Genomic DNA, 19628 nt, shown 5'->3' on the forward strand with positions numbered 1-19628 from the left:
AATTAGTAGCAACTACAATGCAAAAAAAAATAAAAATTAAATAAAAAAATCCCCACACAATTCATTCATGTTATCACATGGTCAGTGTATCTTTTAGTCATTGGATTTTCATTTTAGAAACCGAAATTGAAAAACGAAAAATTCATTTTTTTTTTTTCGTTTTAAAATTCAAAAACGAAAATCAAAAAACACATTAAGTTTTAATTTTCGTTTTTTAATTTTAAAACAAAAATCAAAAAACGGCTCATTTTCAATGTTTTTAAAATGAAAATCGAATGACCAAAATATACACTAACCCTACACAGACTTATTATGTTAACTTAACAAATAAAAGTGGATTGAACAAAAAACAATTAAGTTGTTCCAACAAAATCTCAAGAATTGTGTTGTTGCAGCTCATTTTAAATAAGTAGTTTGAACAGCAGCACATCATTTTTTAAGCGCACTACATGCGCCAGGACTAACAACAAAGCCATACATCACACTTTTGAATTCTAATATACTTTTACAAAACAACTGTGACCATGTGATCCCTATAAATCTGCATGCTTTAGGACTAAAACTTTATTTAGTGAATCACTTTTGATTTTTATATTAATATTTTGCTTTTTATGTTTCAGGAGGTAAAACTCTGTATTTAGGACAGACCCCGAGCAGGATGCAATGCTAGTTTTAAAGTTAGTCTTATAGCAATACATTAAAAAAAGAAAAAGAAAATGAATGATATTTCCACCACTGTCATTTTTACTGTCAACATTGAGATCATATAATGTGATATTATGCATAATACATAACTTGAGGTATGATGAGAATGACACTGTTGGGAATTTTTAGAATGACAATAAAAAAACACAATTCATGTTTAGAAAATTAATGAAAAGGTATAATTGTGACAATAAAATGACTTATCCGTTGATTTTTTAGTGAAGTAGATTGTGGCTTGCTATTGGTAGATCTCATAAGAGTGACAGGTTACACACCATTAAACATTACAAGAGAACAGAAGAGACAATGTTAATGATTAAAAATGAATAGAATATATGTGCACAGACAAATCATATATAATTAAAAACTGCAATATTTCATAAAAAAAAAGAAAATATAGGAATTTAATTAATATGTATACATAATTTAATTAATTAATTATTAAGGCCACCTAATTTAACGTGCGACCAAATAGTTTACTATCTGTGACATTATTATTGTCCTAACTGGCCTGTCCTGCCCTATGCCATTGCAGATGACATCAGAAACTAGAGATATAAGATATTTTTGTCTCGCGCACTTATTGATTCCTGATTGTCTCCAGTCTAATTTTATGCAGCTCAGATCCAGTGGCACTATAAAAAGACAAACTAAATGTAATCCATAGCGATTAAATAAGTCAGAAACATGGTAATTCCTCCAGATTAAACTCAACGTGGTGTCAGATTTCTCCTTTGGGTGCATAATGTCCAATTTCACTCTCAATCGCGCAGCCAGAACATGCTAAATACAACCGTCTCCTCAGATGCTCGCAAGAAACATGCAGCTACAATCTGATTCCTCTGCTGATTCCACTTGACCTCAATGGCTGTCTGCTGACGTGATGCTATAAGAGAGCTTTCGTGTGAAAACTGGAGGTTTGACAGGACTCATTATCTCCTCCGAAGTATTTGAGGCGTAAAAAAGCAGCACCGGGATCCAGCAGAGGGTGGAGATCGGAGATGAGATATCACTGATCTTAATGTCCCCCTGTTAATTGCTGCTGTAGGCTTGCATGGCTAATACAACCCGACTTCCATCCCACAAAGCATCTTGATTCTGGCTCCTCTGGCTAAAGCTATCATCTCGCCAGGTGATAGAGGACGACAGCGGAGGGAAGAGTTTCTCCTGTGGGTGAATTAAAGCTAATGGAGTGAGTTTTGTACGTTTCGAACTCTTTGATTCATGATTTGAGAGCCTCCCCGAGGAAATACGAAACGTTCTGGCCTTACTGAAGTAATTAACACCTTCTCAGACAGACTGATGTGGTTTGATTGTACCAGTGATAACCGTTCTGCAGTATATCTGTGTATTTTGCCAGCTGGCACAGCACCATATGCAACCATGATGCAATTGTTAGCGAGTAGCTAGCATGACAGTAATTGTGCCTAAAGCCAAAACAGAAATGCAATACTGCTGCAGTTCAAACTAGAAAAAAAGCAACCCAGGCTCATTCTGAAAACGTAGCGCTATAGATGTTTCTGGAGACCGCGAAATACATCACGGGGGTACGTTTTTTTTGTTTTGTTTTTTACAGTTTTTGCAAATCCACCAGAGGCCGCTGTGTACGCTTTTTAAGTGCTCAAATTTCTCTCGCAAGTGCCATTCGTACCTGCTGTTCTCGTGTAAATCCACCAGAGGCCGCTGTTGACTGACTGTTTGATTGACTGAATGACTGACCGACCAATCCCAAACAATCCCAACCAAACCCAACCAACAATTTTCAAAAACAATGCAGAAAAAGAAAAGCCCTTGTCTGGTTTTTACCATGTTTTACAACATTCTCACCCTGTTATTTACTTGTTTATTTAATTTTTTGGCTTCTGTTTTTGTCTTATCTGTTTTCTGGAACTGTTCTGCACCAGGCTCGAACCCTAGTCAACTGCTCTTGCATCTCTAGTCCGCAGACATACAGCTAACGGGACAAACTGGCTACAGCGGGAAAAGCCGAGGTAAGCGGTCAGCTAATAAGTGCAAAAAAGAAACAGCATCATACCGGCCCGCTGCGTTCGTTAAAAAAATTAAATGCAGCCATGTGTACCTCTGGCTACATAATTTGTGGTCTCCAGAAATGTCTATAGGGCTATGTTTTCATAATGAGTCGGTGTTGAAAAAAGTGTTTAATCCAACAGGGAAAATTTATATTGTATGTGGGAAGTTCCACTCAATGACTTTGTATGATTAAAAAAAATACAATTTTGGTAACACTTTAAAATAATAGTCCAATAATTAATACCACTTATTAACATGAACTAAGTATTGATCATAGTTCAACAATCACTAATTTATTCGTAACATCCAAAGCTATGTTTATTAACGTGAGTTAACAAAAACTAACAATGAAAAACTTTATTTTCAATAACTAATGTTAACAAAGTTGAATAAATTCTGTAATAAAAGTTTTGTTCATTGCTTGCTTGTGTTAGTAACTAACATGAACCAATGGACCACTGTTTAAAAGTGTTACCATAAGATCTTTATTTGTATTTTTAGTACAATAAAAAACCGACAACAGCCATATAAATATATAAGGTTCTTTCTTTCTTTTTTTTTTTAGAAACGTTTACAGAATTTTTTTTTGTGAAACCAAAACTTCCAACATAGGCTCTTATGTAGCCAGAGGTATGCATGGCTGCATTTTGTATTTAAAGCAAATGATACAGGGCAATATGACGCCATTCCTCTTCTCAACTACCAGTTGACTGCTTACCTCCATATGGACGGCTTTTCCGCTGTCACCAGTTTGACCAGTGGCTTGCCACCTACACCACTGGACTTAACGTGGAGCGGAGTTGACCGCGACAACAGAGTTTGAGTCTGGCAAAGAACGGTTCCAGAAGGCAGATAAGACAAAAACTAAAGCCAAAAAATTTAATAAAATAATGAAGTAAACAACAGGGTTAAAATGTGGTAAAAATCAGGCTGCCGCGAGGGCTTTTCTTTTTCTGGATTGCTTTTAAAAAAATAGTCGGTTGGGTTTTGGGAAGGAGTTGGGCGCTGGTCAATCAGTGCTTTTGAAAACACTATCGGTTGGGTTTAGGGAAGGAGGAGGGTGGGTCAGTCAATCAGTCAGTCAGTCAGTCAGTCGACAGCGGCCTCTGGTGGATTAATGCGAGAAGATCAGGTGTGAATGGCACTTGCCAGACAAATTTGAGGTCTCAAAAAGCATACACAGCGGCCTATGGTGGATTCGTGAAAACAAAAACTGCAAAAAACATACCCCCTGGCACCTATTTGGCACTCTCCAGAAATGTATAGGGGTTTGTATTCAGAATGAGCCTGGGTTGAAAACTTTTAAAGGCCTCACTGATAAAATACCCCCCTTTTTTTTAAGAAATCGTAACTTTGCAAATAACTTTGTGTGGTTGGGTGTATTGTTATTTCTTTGGTTCTCATCTCTTTGTTACTGTTTTTAGTTACCATACCTCTTTGTTGTTTCTGCATAAATAGAGCCATTATTATTTTTTAAGGCAAAGGCATTGTTAGGCAATATTTACAAATCCAAATGTTTGCAAATGTTACCTGTTGAATGGATAGCTCACCAAAAAATGAGAATCTTTGTCAGTATTTACTCACCTTTCACTTGATCAAAACCTATTTAAGTTTCCTTCTTTACAAAAGAAGTAACTTTGAAAAATGCTGATGGGTTGTACTCATTGACTTCCACAGTATTTTTCTACAAAAGAAGTCAACGGCTATCAATGACCAGCATTTTGACCACAAGAGAGAGAATAAATAGTTAGGTAATCTTCATTTTTGGGTGAACTATCCTTTTAAAATGACACATGGCATACAGATATTATTGTGATGTTGTGGTTGAGCAGCAGTGAGTTACATCATCCCTTGTATAATAGCTTTATATTTCATACAGCCCAAAATGTAGATATGCAGGAAACTCTTGATTTAAATTCATGAGTTTAAATTGGAATTAATCTGTCCACTGGATCCCACGGGGAGTTGAATTACGCTGACAAAAAAATGACTGAATTGTAACTCAATTACACAGAATGCATTACCTGTATTCAATTGAATTAAGTACTCTTGAATCCCAGGTCACTAAAGTTAATTGATTAAACATGACAAGATATATGAACTACATGCATTTATAAACTGCATCCTGTTTACCTCAAATTCACATGAACATATATTCAGTTTGAAACTGAATAGTCCACTGTTATATTGATCTAAACAGCACTACTGTAGCTCAATTAAAGCAATATTTTAAAATATACCATTTTCATTTTTAGGTGACTGAATGAAGGAATAAAGTCTTGATTGAGTTGTCACCAGTGGTGGAAAGAGTGCTAAAAAATCATTCATTTAATAATTTTCCTTCGGCTTAGTTGCTTCTTTCACCACAGTGGAATGAACCACCAACTTTTCCAGCATATGTTGTTTCTTAAAATAAAATATATATAGACAAATTACTGGCTTGTAAACATTCAGGATGCACACGCAGCAAAGTTGCAGAAAAAAAATGGATGCACTAACATTTGAAGCGAGGGAATGACATCCGATGCGGTGCAGCGTTTGTTGTTGTCTTAGAGATAAGTTATATTGATTACATGTTTTATATATATATATATATATATATATATATATATATATATATATATATATATATATATAGATAGATAGATAGATAGATAGATAGATAGATAGATAGATATTATTTACATAATGCTTTCATCGTATTATAACAGCTTGTTACCCAGTAATAAGCACAGTTATTTGGCAAGATTAATGGTAAAGTGAGTGGCGTTCATCTCACAGGTTGCTTTGCGATAGCACCCTCCCAATGGATATTAGATAAAACAAAATCCATTCGATTGTGATGCCTGGGGTTATTACGCTAGATTAATGACACAACAATAGTGTTTAGTTGCAGCATGTTATGTTAAACTTTGACACCTTTACAGCACTCACGTACATTAAAAATAAAGGCCTGGGCTGAACATAGAGTAGGATCTCCAAGTGGCGATCTCCGAAATTAAACCAAGAATAGTCTTGTGCTGTAAACATTGTGCCCACCATTCTCATTAAGTGAGGTTAATATTAAATGAAACAAACGAATGACGACTATAAAATAATTCTATGGTTGTTAGGCTGTTGCACTTTTTTGTCTTGTCAATAAGCTCATGGAACCGAGGCCAGCTAATAAGTGCTGTGCAGGTAAACCTCACTCCTCTGACCTCTGAAGGGGCTCTCCTTGGTAGAGCAACTGACTCCAATGCGGAAGGACGCCGGTTCGATACTAGCTCGGAGCGGGTTGGGTGGCGTAGGACTGGTGGGGTTAAATTGGTGCTGTGACCCGTATGGGAGTGAAGTTTAGGGGGGTGAGTGTAACGGAGGCCAGCTAGTAAGTGCTGTGCAGGTAAACCTCACTCCTCTGACCTCTAAAGGTGCTCTAGTGACGAATGCTAGAGGCCATGTTCTTTAGCCTCCTTGCTAGATCAACTGACTCCCATGCGGAATGTCGCCGGTTCGATACTAACTCGGAGCGGATTGGGTGGCGTAGGACCGGCGGTGTTACACTCATTAAAATAGTTTCTATTGGTGTGTGTTCACCGTTGTGTGCACTGTTTGTATGTTTATAACCACCTCGGGGGATAGTGGGGGTCACGAGTCACTGGAATGTTTGTTGGGGTCGAAAGCTGAAAATTTTGGGAACCCATGCTCTAGTGCAGGGGTGGCCAACCCTGTTCCTGGAGAGCCACCTTCCTGCAGATTTCAGTTCCTACCCATATCAAACACACCTGAACCAATTAATTAGGACCTGAACACCACATGATAATTACAGGCAGGTGCGTTTGATATGGGTTGCAACTGAAATCTGCAGGAAGGTGGCTCTCCAGGAACAGGGTTGGCCACCCCTGCTCTAGTGGATCTAGTGGAAAACAAAAACTGCAAGACGTAGCCATCAGTACATATTTCTCAGTTCTCAGAAAGTATTCCTGGGCACATAATTCCAAAGAGCCTGTGTTGCCATCTGCAGTTTCTCACAAAGGCACAAATTCTGGAAAAAACACAGTCAAACTGAATAACTAGACTTCCTCCAATCCATCTGTAGGACAAAGTCCTTTGCCTTTGGCCCCCTTTATGACCCGCACACTGCAAACAGTACATGACATCAGTGTTTCAGTCTGCGCACTGATAGGATTTGTATTTTCGCTTCTCTTCAGGACATTTCATCTCAGTCTGGCAGCCATTTCACAGCTACGACAGGCCCGGTGTCTGTTCCAGTCGAGACCTCCATATCAGACATCTGCATAGTTTATGTCATGTGCCGCATTCGGCCTATCGCTCGGCTTTTAATATCCCTTACATGTATCCATGCACTCTGCAGATCCATCAATAATTGCAGGCATTCGCTTACAATGCAGCAGCGGAGAGCAGATGCATTCCCCAACCGATGCATTAAGCAAGATTGATCTTTGTGAATCCCGTGACACCTCAGGGGCATTAAAAAAAGCGATCTCTCCCAAGCGGAGAAAAGCCGTGAGCTCGTTTCAAGATATTCTCAGCTAGCCATTCAACCGGGAGGGCAGAAAGTGCCAGCGGCCGGTGCGATTGAGGTTTCATCGCGCAAATATTCATGTGCATTTAATGATCCTACATCACTTCATTCCACATGAATTATGAACGTGATGAGTCAAAAGCAAATTGTGCTGGAGAGTGAAGGAAACTGGGACAGAGGTTGAAGCCACCAGCGAATGATCATGGGCATACTGGTGTTTTTCCCCAAGGTTAGTGAAGAGGGTGAATGTGACGTAGATGATGGCCTAGATCTGGGAATCTCCACAGCCACACTTGCTTTTTTTTCATGGTGTCACCCATGCCAACCTCGCCCAAAGCGATAAACCCCCACCATCACGTTCCTCGGTGCTGATAAAATTATGCCGGCTGGGTAAAATACGCTGTAATATTATAGAGACGCGGATGCCAGAGTGCATGTCTTAATCATGTTAAGTGTAACAGTTGACATTTCAGTCCGCCTAGGGCTGCCTTGGACACATTTTAATCAGGAATTCAATACGCTTAAGTGCCCCCTTAATATAAACAAACTAGAAGTATTCTGTGCTCATGCTCTTTAGCATTTGAGTGAAGGAAAACAAGAGTGTGTGCAGTAAAGAAAAATCTTTTAAGAAGCTAGTTCGAAACAAATGCCAAGTTATTTAGAAATTGACCCTTTGTATGGTTTTGGAAAACGTGGATTCTCAAAGAAATTCAAAAATGAAGACAAGTGTTTATATTTTAAACACAAGCGACAATAAATAATATAATAATAATAATAATAAAATATAATAATAATTATAACAATATAAAATAATAATAATAATAATATAATAATATAATAATAATAATATAAAATAAAATAATATAATAATAGTAATAATAATATAAAATAAGAATCATAATATTATAATAAAAATATAATAACAATAATAATAATAATAATAATAATAATAATAATAATATAAAATAATAATATAATAATAATAATGTTTCATAGAGATGGGTTTGCTGCTGAACGGGCATCCGCTGCATAAAAACTTGCTGGATAAGTTGGCGGTTCATTCCGCTGTGGCGACCCCGGATTAATAAAGGTGTTAAACTAAAAAAAGAATCAATGAATAATTTAATATATTATAATATAATATAATATAATATAATATAATATAATATAATATAATATAATATAATATAATATAATATAATATAATATGAGGCAAAGCAGTGGCGCAGTAGGTAGTGCTGTTGCCTCACTGAAAGAAGGTCGCTGTGTCGCTGGTTCGATCCTCTGCTCAGTTGGCGTTTCTGTGTGGAATTTGCATGTTCTCCCTGCATTCGCGTGGGTTTCCTCCGAGTGCTCTGGTTTCTCCCACAGTCCAAAGACATGCGGTACAGGTGAATTGGGTAGGCTAAATTGTCTGTAGTGTGTGAATGAGTGTTTGTGGATGTTTCCCAGAGATGGGTTGCAGCTGGATAAGTTGGCAGTTCATTCCGCTGTGGCGACCCCAGATTAATAAAGGGACTAAGCTGACAATAAAATTAATAATATAATATAATATAATAATTTATAATATTAAATAGCTACTAATAATAATAAAACGTGTTTTAAGGAGCATCACATGACATTTTTACAGCCTTTTCGATGCAATCTTACGCCAATTCATTTTCTTATACAGTCAATGTTGTAACATAAATTGTCTCTAAACCTTTACTAGGACCGCTATAGCACTTCATTCCACCACATATGCTTTCCTACATGTATATTCTCATAATTTCAGGCTAGGATTAAAATAAGACTGACATAAAGTACATTTCTTTTTGACTGTAAAGGAAAGCATTATGCTAATTTATAGCATGTTGACATGTTGCAACAAGACAGGTCACGACACATCAATTAAACACACTAGCATTAATTCTTCTTTGCCCGAGGCTAACATGAGCACTTGTAAGACTACAGTCCAAACTCTTTTCATTTAAATCCACTAAATTCGCTTTTTAGCACTTCCTCTAAAAGTCGTGACTGAGGCAAAATGATTTCAGCACTTCCCTGCCACACTGCGAAGACCAAACTGTGAATTTCACTATGATATTTCTGCACAAAGCCTCGCCTCAGGACGGAGGAACAAGAACAGGACGAGAAGAAACTATAGAAAGAATATCTCCTTTGTGATATTGTATTTTACTCAGGCTCTCTCTTGTTTTTTCTCTCTGAGATTTATCAAATAGGCTATACTTTGGCTCAACATGAGTATATTTTTATGCTTCTGGAGTTTGTTGCGTTATATTGAACACAATGAGAGATTTGAGGACGAACACTGCCACCTACAGTTGGAACATATAACTACACATTAATAAATTGACCAAAGTAAGGTAAAAGACAAAGATCAACTGCAGTCTATGGTCTGTCCCCAGAGGACACATGAAAGTTTAGAGTAACAATAAAAAATATTTAAGATAATTTTAGATAACAGCATTAAATAACTATTGCTGTGATGCAGTTTTAGGTTTTATAAAATAGCTCTTATGTCCAGTGTTGTGTTTGTTCATTAATTTTATTTTCTGCTTAGTCCCTTTATTAATCCGAGGTCGCCACAGCAGAATGAACCGCCAACTTATCCAGCACGTTTTTACGCAGTGGATGCCCTTCCAGCCGCAATCCATCTCTGGGAAACATCCACACACACTCATTCACACCCATCCACAACAGACAATTTAGCCTACCCAATTCACCTGTTCTGCATGTCTTTGGACTGTGGGGGGCACCCAGAGAAAACCCACGTGAACACAGGGAGAACATGCAAACTATCCAAGAAACGTAAATGCTAAGATCTCATTGTATTGTTGTCTTCATGACAATTTACAGCATTTTATATCAAGCTCCCATTGATATTTTAGGCTTCGCAGGGCCATATTGGACCCCCAAGACACAAAAGAAGTTACAATTGAGCTGTTTTGATGGGTGAGCGTGTTAGCGTCATTGATCGCGTTAGCTTGCTAGTGCGAATACCACTGAATGCCTGATTGTTGTTAGTTTCAGGTGGATTTACAAATAATTCATTCATAATGTTTCTCAACACAATATGTATATTCATACATTCATTCATTCTCTTTTTGGTTTAATCCCTATATTAATCTGGGGTCGCCACAGTGGAATGAACCGCCAATTTTTCCAGCATCTGTTCTATGCAGCAGATGCCCTTCCAACCACAACCCATCTCTGGGGAACATCCACACACACATTCACACACTACGGACAATTTAGCCTACCCAATTCACCTGTACTGCATGCCTTTGGTCTGTGGGGGAAACCAGAGCACCCAGAGGAAACCCACGCAGGGAGAACATGCAAACTCCACACAGAAACGCCAACTGAGCTGGAGATCGAACCAGCCACCTAGCGACCTTCTTGCTGTGAGGCAACAGCACTACCTACTGCGCCACTGCTTCACCCAATATGTTATGTTTGGTGTTATTTTAAAATATGAAAGTAATATTTTCATACAGCACATGGCTTTGCTTTTTGATTTATTAAGCATCAGGTTGTGTGTTAACAGTTCAACTAAATTTTATTGCTGGACTCTTTAATTTAACGTTAATATTTTTTATGAAGCTCACATTGATGCTTTATGCTTTCCAGGGCCATATTCTGACCAAGCATTAAAGTCATATATGGTTATCTCATTTCATGATGATGTAAGAATGACCTGTATAAATCACTGGATTTTATGTTTGGTACTTAGTTCACAGTTTATCTCTACTTTTATTTTAAAGTAATAATTGCATAGCATGTTGAAGACTGAAGCCTCCAACTTATTATTGCTTTCAGTGAGTCACAGGCCTGATGAAGCAGCAGAGACAAATAAGCCAACAACAGTAAGCTAAACCATGCTGTTTATCAACCGTTATCGGCACAACATTATCTCCTCAACATCGACAACTGCAGCTTCTGTCTGAGTTCCTGAGGTCTGACTGAGAAATCGTTAATCATTACAATTTTAATTCATCTAATCGGAGCACATAGCGAAGCCGAGGGCATCTGAATGAATCTACATTGATTTTCAGATTTGTACTAATTTTCACTGCACTAAAGGTGAGTGATGAGTCTGAGGGATGATTTATTTATCTCTTTAAAGCACTGCAGATGAATAGGGTAAGCAATAAAAATAATAATAATTATTATTTATTTATTCATTTTGGCTTAGTCCCTTTATTAATCAGGGATCGCCACTGTGGAATGAACCAGCAACTTTTCCAGCTTATGTTCTATGCAGCAGATGCCCTTCCAGCTGCAAACAGCGCTACCCAATGCGCCACCACACCACTCAATAATAATAATAATAATAATAATAATAATAATAATAATAATAATAATAATAATAATGGTGATGCAGTGGGTGGTGCTGTCCCCTAACAGCAAGAAGGTCGCTGGTTCGAGCCTTCCGCTGTGGCGACCCCTGATTAATAAAGAGACTAAGCTAAACAGAAAATTAATATATAATAACAATAGTTTACATTGTGCTGTACTTCCTCAGTTGATTGATTTAATTTCATGAATTAATTCATGTTATCCGATCTTAAGTCGGTTAAGTTAACCATTAACAAATAAGAGGATTGAACATAAAAAAATGAAGTTAATCTCAAATGTTGTTTCAGCTCATTTTAAATAAGTAATCTGATATATATATATATATATATATATATATATATATATATATATATATATATATATATATATATATATATATATATATATATATATATATATATATATATATATATATATATATATGCAAATGATATATGTAAACACTAATGTGTATTATGTTATAATAATACATAATTTATACAACAAATTTATACAACAAGAATCTGAACAATGGATGAAATCAGGTTCACATATACTGGGTTATTATTTTATATACATGGTGTTTTATTATTGGTTATTATTTGATATATAAAGGATATTTGTGTAATCTGTGGCAGTTTTTATCACTTGTAATTGAAATGAAAATACTGTGAACGGGCCAGAAAATAAATAGACAGTATCTTTTTTTTTAACAATAAAATGCAATATACAGGCGTGGATTTAACCAATAAGTGAGGTAAGCAGCCGCTTAGGGTTGTCTGGGGGCCCACAATAAATACCTAGGAGTTTCTATAAACTATATATATATATATATAATGTAATTTTCTATCCTATTTTGTAGGATAAAGGTCTAACAAATACAGATTATTACATCTGTGCAATTGAGAGGCGCAGTAGGTAGTGCTGTCGCCTCACAGCAAGAGGGTCACTGATTCGAGCCTTCTGTGCCTTCTGTTTCCCCCACAGTCCAAAGACATGTGGTACAGGTGAATTGGGTAAGCTAAATTGTCTGTAGTGTGTGTTTGAATGTTTCCAAGTGATGGGTTGTGGCTGGATAGGCATCCGCTGCGTAAAACAGATGCTGGATAAGTTGGCGGTTCATTCCGCTGTGGCGACCCAAGATTAATAAAGGGAGTAAGCCGAAAAGAAAATGAATGAATGAATGCATCTGTGCAATTGTGTCCCCCCCACCCCCAATCATGGATTAGTCCAGCAATCACTCATTCATTCATTTTCCTTCAGCTTAGTCCCTTTATTAATCAGGGGTCACCACAGCGGAATAAACCTGCCAAATTATATAGCATATATTTTACACAGCGGATGCCCTTCCAGTTGCAACTGGGACTGGGAAACACCAATACACACTCATTCTTACACTCATACACTACGGACAATTTTATTCAATTCACCTACAGAGCATGTGTTTGAACTGTGGTGAAAATCGGAGCACAGCGAGCACAGCGACTTTCTTGCTGTGAGGTGAAGGTGATAACCACTGCACCACCATGCCGCCTGTCCAGCAGTCAAATCAGATTAAAATGAAGTTTTAAAAACCACATAGTTTATTTATTATTTTTAGTTGTAAACTGATTTAGGCAAACAAATCATTAAAAATGTAGAGATTGCGTTATGATAAAAATATGGAAAGGAAGACAGTGATATAAAAAGACAGCTAAATAAACAAATATATAAATACAAATACAAAGTGTGTATTACTGTAAGACTTATGGTTCCCATGGCTCGAATTGCTTAGGGCCCCAAAATCACTAAATCAGGCCCTGACAATATATAATCACGCAAATTACGTAAGAACATTTCTCTTAGTAAATATATTTTCAGAATATAGAATAAAAACTGCAGTTTGGTGTTTTAAAACATGCTTTGCGACCAAAATCTACATAGATTTATAAAGTGAGCTAGAATTAACATTTTAAATTGTAAATACTTAAATTGTTTAGCAAGGTTTCTTTCTTTTAAACTGGGAGGAAAACACTTGTGAACAGTCACATCGACCAGCATATTAATATTGCGCACTAAGAACAGTGTTTAGCCTGCATTGTCGCCATGTATTATTTACCTTTTCTCTAGTTTTGGTTTTGACGTCCATCTCGAAAGCTCATACACGATATGACCCCTTATTACTTGTTTACCCCTGCCTTGTAGGCTTAAATAAAAAAAAAGCAGAGTTTAATGTGTAAAACGTCGCCTCCGCGTGGTCTTCACAGGAACTGTACATTTGTGTCGTGAAGCGACTGTGCATCACGACAGTTATTTCTCACATACGGTAAAGGCGTTTTAAAGACAGACGGGATGGTCATACATTTAAGCTAACTAGCAGAGTTGACGCGATTAACCGACTGGATTATTAATTGTTTTAAAAATGGGAATAGCCGACGAGGCTGACCGGACTCTGTTTGTTGGGAACTTGGACCCCCAAGTCACAGAAGAAGTTATATTCGAGCTGTTTTTACAGGTAAGCGTGTTAGCGTCAGTTGAGTACGTTAGCTTGCCTGTGCTAATACTACTGAAGGCCTGGATGTTGTTTGTTTCAGCTCGATTTACAAACAATTCATTTATATTGTATCTCAATGGATGTTTGTTTGATAATAATGTAGTATGTTTGGTGTTATTTTAGAATACGAATCTAATGTTTCCATGCAGCACATGTTTGTGTTATTTCTTGAATTTAGCATCTGGTTAACGTTACGTGTTAACAGTTCAACAGTTTTATTGATAGAGGTAAAATTGGTTTTATATTCGCACATTCGTTCATTTAGAAGTCTGTATATTGTTTACTATGTTACTTTGAAAATTCGATCGTAATTAGCATGCAGGTGTGACTTGACTGTGAACACTGTTGTGCTTTGATAGTCATTGGCTGCTAATTTGATTTCGCTATTTAGAGTTTGCAAGTAATATTTTTATGAATTATATTATTAAGGGGAAAGTGCGAATATAAAGCCAACTTTACCTCTATGTTACATTGTTGGACTTCTAATATTAACATTAATATCCGAATTTACTTCAACTCTAGTCATTCATATGCAACAGGATTGTATTTTTCTTTTGGCAGTTAATTTAATAGATGTCAACGAATTTCACTGCTAAATAATCATTTTATTGCTCGAACTGACAATACAAGAACATCAGAACAAAATCATTGAGTTAAAATTGGTTTTATATTCACACATTCGTTCAGTGACAGCATGGTACTTTGAATATTCGGACTAAAATCACATGCAAGTTTGACTTCAAAACAACATTAGCACTGTTTCATTGGCTGTGAACAGAGATAGAGATAAAGTTGGTTTTATATTCGCACATTCAGACTTTCCCCTTAATAATATAATTTCATAAAAGTATTATTTGCAAACTCTAAATAGCGAAATCATATTAGCAGCTAATGAGTATCAAAGTACAACATTTTTCAGTTTAATAAACAGTGTTGTTGTTTTCAAGTCACACTTGCATGCTAATTCGAATCGAATATTCAAAGTAACATGGTAAACAATATGGAGACTTCGAAATGAACGAATGTGTGAATATAAAACTTACTTTACCTCGATTGAACAATGTTGTTTTTATTGGCTGATTATATGATTTATTAAGGTGAAGTTGGTTTTATATTCGCACATTCAGCCTTTCTCCTTAATAATATAATTTCAGAAAAGTATTGTTTGCAAATTCTTAATAGTAAAATCATATAATCAGCCAATAAATATATCTCAAAGTATTTTGGAATAATGTTGTCAGGGGAATTTTAACCCTCTACTGCACGTATTATGATAAATCTATATAAAAAAAGACTAAAATGGCTGAACTTGAAGTGTTTTTAAAAAAATATTGGAATTTATTTGTTTAGGTACTTTATGATATGTTGTCATATGGCAGCAACGTCCAACAGTAGATCTAACTTAGAAATTTCAAATTTAAAACTTTCCTTATAATGAATAATTTTGTTGTTTGAAATGATTTCATTGGTGTTGCAGCATAATGTGCTTTAACACAGAACTTAGAAATAACACCTTATACATGCTTTTCCAACAGCTTTCATTCATTCCATTCTTTTTAGCTGAATATTATTAAAAACATAATAAAACAAAATGTGTATTATCATATATACAACATTAAGTAAATATAAATATTTTCTCCAGTCAATATTATAACAAATAAATAATAAGTCTAGTATATCCAGATGCATCAGAATAATGTAGCTACTAGCTAACAATGTTTATATATTATACTATATACACTCTACTACACCTGTCTTATCTGCCTCTGAGCTAACTTCTCTGGACTGTCTCTTTCAAATGTTTTATCTGCAGGAAGAGCCGGTTCTGTCCTTTTCTTGCTTCACTTACCATAGAACATAGTGGTGCTCGCTATAACAATGTTCCCTGTATTGATATCTATTCAAAAGAAGTATTGATTTTGTCCATAATTCAAATGCCATTAACATATGACTATTCAACATTATATTACTAGCTTTCATTTTGTTATTGTGACAACTTAAAAGTTCACAGCCGACCTTGCTAGCTAGCTAACTTATTGCAATATTGCAGGATCCACAATTGCAGTGTTGCCATTTGGTAACACATACATTTGATCGATATACAAAAAAATTTGATTTAAAAAAATTAAATTGTGAATATGTCATCATAACGTACTGGAGGTGATGTTTCAGATTTTTTAGTGGATCTGACATAATTTGATCCTTTGTTTCTATTGATGTTTACATTTGCATTTAGCAACTAACAATAAACACCAGTCAGAAATCGTGTCACAGAAAAGCACAGCATGTCATGTGATTTAACCAAAGCACATCATTGGCTAAACTAAGGTCTTTTCTTTCTAACAAAAAAAAAATGTTGGTCTAAAAGAAACTTATGGAAATGACCATAAGCATCATGTTGCCATATGGTTACACCGTGCAAAGGTTTAACTGTGTATCATTTTGTTGACATCTCAATTATTTACTTGTTTTTTTTTTGGTGCAGAGGTTATTTCTAAACATAATACCTACTTCAAAATAATACAGATAGCCAGAAATAATTATATGCATGTTACTTTTGGAATAAAATGTTATCAGGGTTTTTTTTTTCTCTCTCTTCCCCTTGACTGTTGACATTCAAAGTTGATATCTACAAAAGTCTGTGTAGACCAGTTTAAATAGTATCAACCCACAAATATACTTATATGTATATGTGTATATGTATATATATATATATATATATATATATATATATATATATATATATATATATATATATATATATTAAAATAAAGTCAGGTGACATTTAACTATGTATTATTAATCTACTTCATAATAAATGTAGTAGTAGTAGCTGTTGTTGTTGTTGTTGTTATTATTGCAGGCAATTTATAGTTCACAGAAACTAATAAATAAAGGACTTTTCTGTTTTGTATATAAAGCAACATCAGAGGTCATTCATGCATTTTCTTTTTCCACTAGGCTGGGCCATTGATCAAGGTTAAAATCCCTAAAGACAATGAAGGAAAGTCAAAACTGTTTGCATTTGTAAACTTCAAGCATGAAGTGTCAGTGCCCTATGCCTTGAACTTGCTGAATGGAATCCGTCTGCATGGACGACAGCTCAACATAAAGTTCAAAACCGGTAGGACTTTCCTTATTGCGTTGATTTATTTTGTGTTTTCTAAGGGTTGTCACTGTTCAACATTTCAGCATACCCTCATGCCGGCTGATTTGGTGACTGGGCTTTTTCACAATATTAAAGAATATGGTGTTAAAAATGTACTTCATGTTTTTTGTTTGTTTGTTTTTTTCGTGATCATCTGAGTGATTCATGTGTAAATAATTTAGAATGGCTTAAAAAAAATCTTCAATCACATTTGCAGTTTGCCTTTCCTCTGAAACGACATTTTTACCTTTTGAATCAGTTCATCGCATTTGAGAAATAACTTGACTTGAATGTCTTTAATGACTTGAATATATTTAGTTTTTCTAGCATAAATAAAATTCTGAAATATTTTGACTACTGTAAGGACCAGACTAATCTTCATCTAAACCGGTCTGTTTTAACAGGCAGCAGTCATATTAATCAAGAAGGCAAAAGTCCAGCAAACTCTCAAAACCCCAGTCCAGCAAATACACCGGGTCACCGTGGCGGAAGGTAAAGTTTGTTTTAAATGCAGTGATTCAGTACATATGCTTTACACCTGAGTGTCTGTTTCAAGTGATCCCTACAGCTGAGAGTGATCACATTTACACCTGGTATTTACTTGTCTCTTGTGAACATTGTGATTTCATGAAATCGTTAATCTCTTACATTTTTCATATCAGCAAGATTCCTAATTTAGTTTCACTCTTTATAAAACACTTATTTTTAATCTTAACTTGAGTTTCATGCTGACTTTAAACCTCTTGACTCCCTTAATACAAAATCGTACCTTTTAAACAGTTATGTGTTTTCCACTGTCAAGTGTCTTTTGTAGAACTTCTATTTCATAGTCTTGTGTTGTGGTCTTCCAGAACCCCAGAGCAGATGGGCTCTCCGTCTTACTCTCCTCCACAGCACATGCAGAGGCCTTTCTCTTCACCAGACACTCTGCAAAGACAGGCCATGGTGAGAACACTGATCCCTAACACTCATGATCAGTCAACACATCAACTTTACTGCTGCATGAACCATAAAGATGCTGTCTGTTCCACTGTCATACCTAAACATAGGCCTGTCACGATTTATATATGTATAATATTATATATATAAATCGTGACAGTTATTTCTATATATTCATATTCCATAATGTTTTTATTATATTTATATATATATATATATATATATATATATATATATATACATACATATATATATATATATATATATATATATATATATATATATATATATATATATATATATATATATATATATATATATATATAATTATTTTTATTATATTTTTAATAATTATAAAAATATATAATTCTGACTTCAGTTGTTTTTAAATGTTTTTTATCTAATTTTTAATTAATAATTTTATGTTATTTTTATCTAAATATTTAAAACTTGACCGTATTATTGACCAGTAAATGCTTCATAACAGACTTAACATTGTCACTACTTGTTTTAACAGATGAACAACATGTGGCAGGTTCAGATGCAGCAGTTGCAAATGCTCAGCGGAACCTTCCAGCAGGGCATGCAGCAGCTGCGGGGGAACGCAGACGGAGGCTGGTCTGGGCACCGCGGGCAGCGCCACTCGCCCCAGGACAACAACAACCATCAGGGCAGAGATCAGCGGCACGGAAACGGAGCAAATAACTATGAGCGGAATCGGCGAGATGGGCAGCGGGGCGATTTCTATCACCATGATGACCGCAGTGGAGGACACAACAGAAACTACCCCCCCGACAGACGGAGAGACTCCAGAGAGGGACGATGGAAACACTTTTAAACTTCAGTTGCGTTTTACTTTAGTTTTTTAATTAACTGTTTTTATAATCTTTTGTTACTCCTTTTTAATTTTTATGTGACATATTTTGGTGGACTGCGTCTTACCATTTTTAAAAAAAAGAATGTTAAGCAGTGCGGCTGTATAGTGAAAAGAAATGTGATTTTTGAAGAGACGCAAGAACAAAAGGTGAATAAGCAATTGGCCTTTTTTTGTGCTGGCCTGTTTTTAACATATATTTGGGTCTCAGGTGGATACCTGTTTATATTATTTTATTATTAAGAATGTCCTTTTTGGGAAAAAAAAAACATTTCTGTGTAACCCTAAAAATTGATGTGCTGGTGGAATCTTTGTGTTCAACATTTGTAATTTCTCAGGATTTCTCATTCTGATTATTATATATATAAAAAAGTTAGCAAATGCTTTTTTTTTAAAGAACAAACATTGTTTTTTTTTAAGTTTCTAAATGTCCTGGATGAGACTGTAGGCTGGTGTTGACTCTTAAATCTTCCAGACATCTGAGGAATTCCTTGTTTTAATACTTTTGTAAATACACCATTTTTAATGTCCA

At 35.6% G+C, this 19628-nt stretch overlaps 1 protein-coding gene and 1 long non-coding RNA gene across 2 annotated transcripts in view; one reads left to right on the plus strand and one right to left on the minus strand.

The window, feature by feature from the left end:
- The window catches only part of LOC141378686 (uncharacterized), a 28473-nt gene extending 14683 nt beyond the window's left edge, over positions 1–13790 (minus strand). Inside the window, exon 1 of the long non-coding RNA XR_012393887.1 lies at positions 13701–13790. This is a non-coding gene — a long non-coding RNA (uncharacterized lncRNA). The remainder of the gene's footprint in view (positions 1–13700) is intronic.
- Positions 13791–13947: 157 nt separating this feature from the next.
- rbm7 (RNA binding motif protein 7) lies at positions 13948–19628 on the plus strand. The gene is given in 5 exon segments (NM_199925.1): positions 13948–14096; positions 17097–17259; positions 17688–17775; positions 18135–18228; positions 18740–19628. Coding segments are annotated over 5 exon segments (759 nt in total). The 5' UTR covers positions 13948–14003; the 3' UTR covers positions 19061–19628.

The sequence above is a fragment of the Danio rerio genome, chromosome 18 (assembly GCF_049306965.1).
Source record: "Danio rerio strain Tuebingen ecotype United States chromosome 18, GRCz12tu, whole genome shotgun sequence".
Lineage (NCBI taxonomy): Eukaryota > Metazoa > Chordata > Actinopteri > Cypriniformes > Danionidae > Danio > Danio rerio.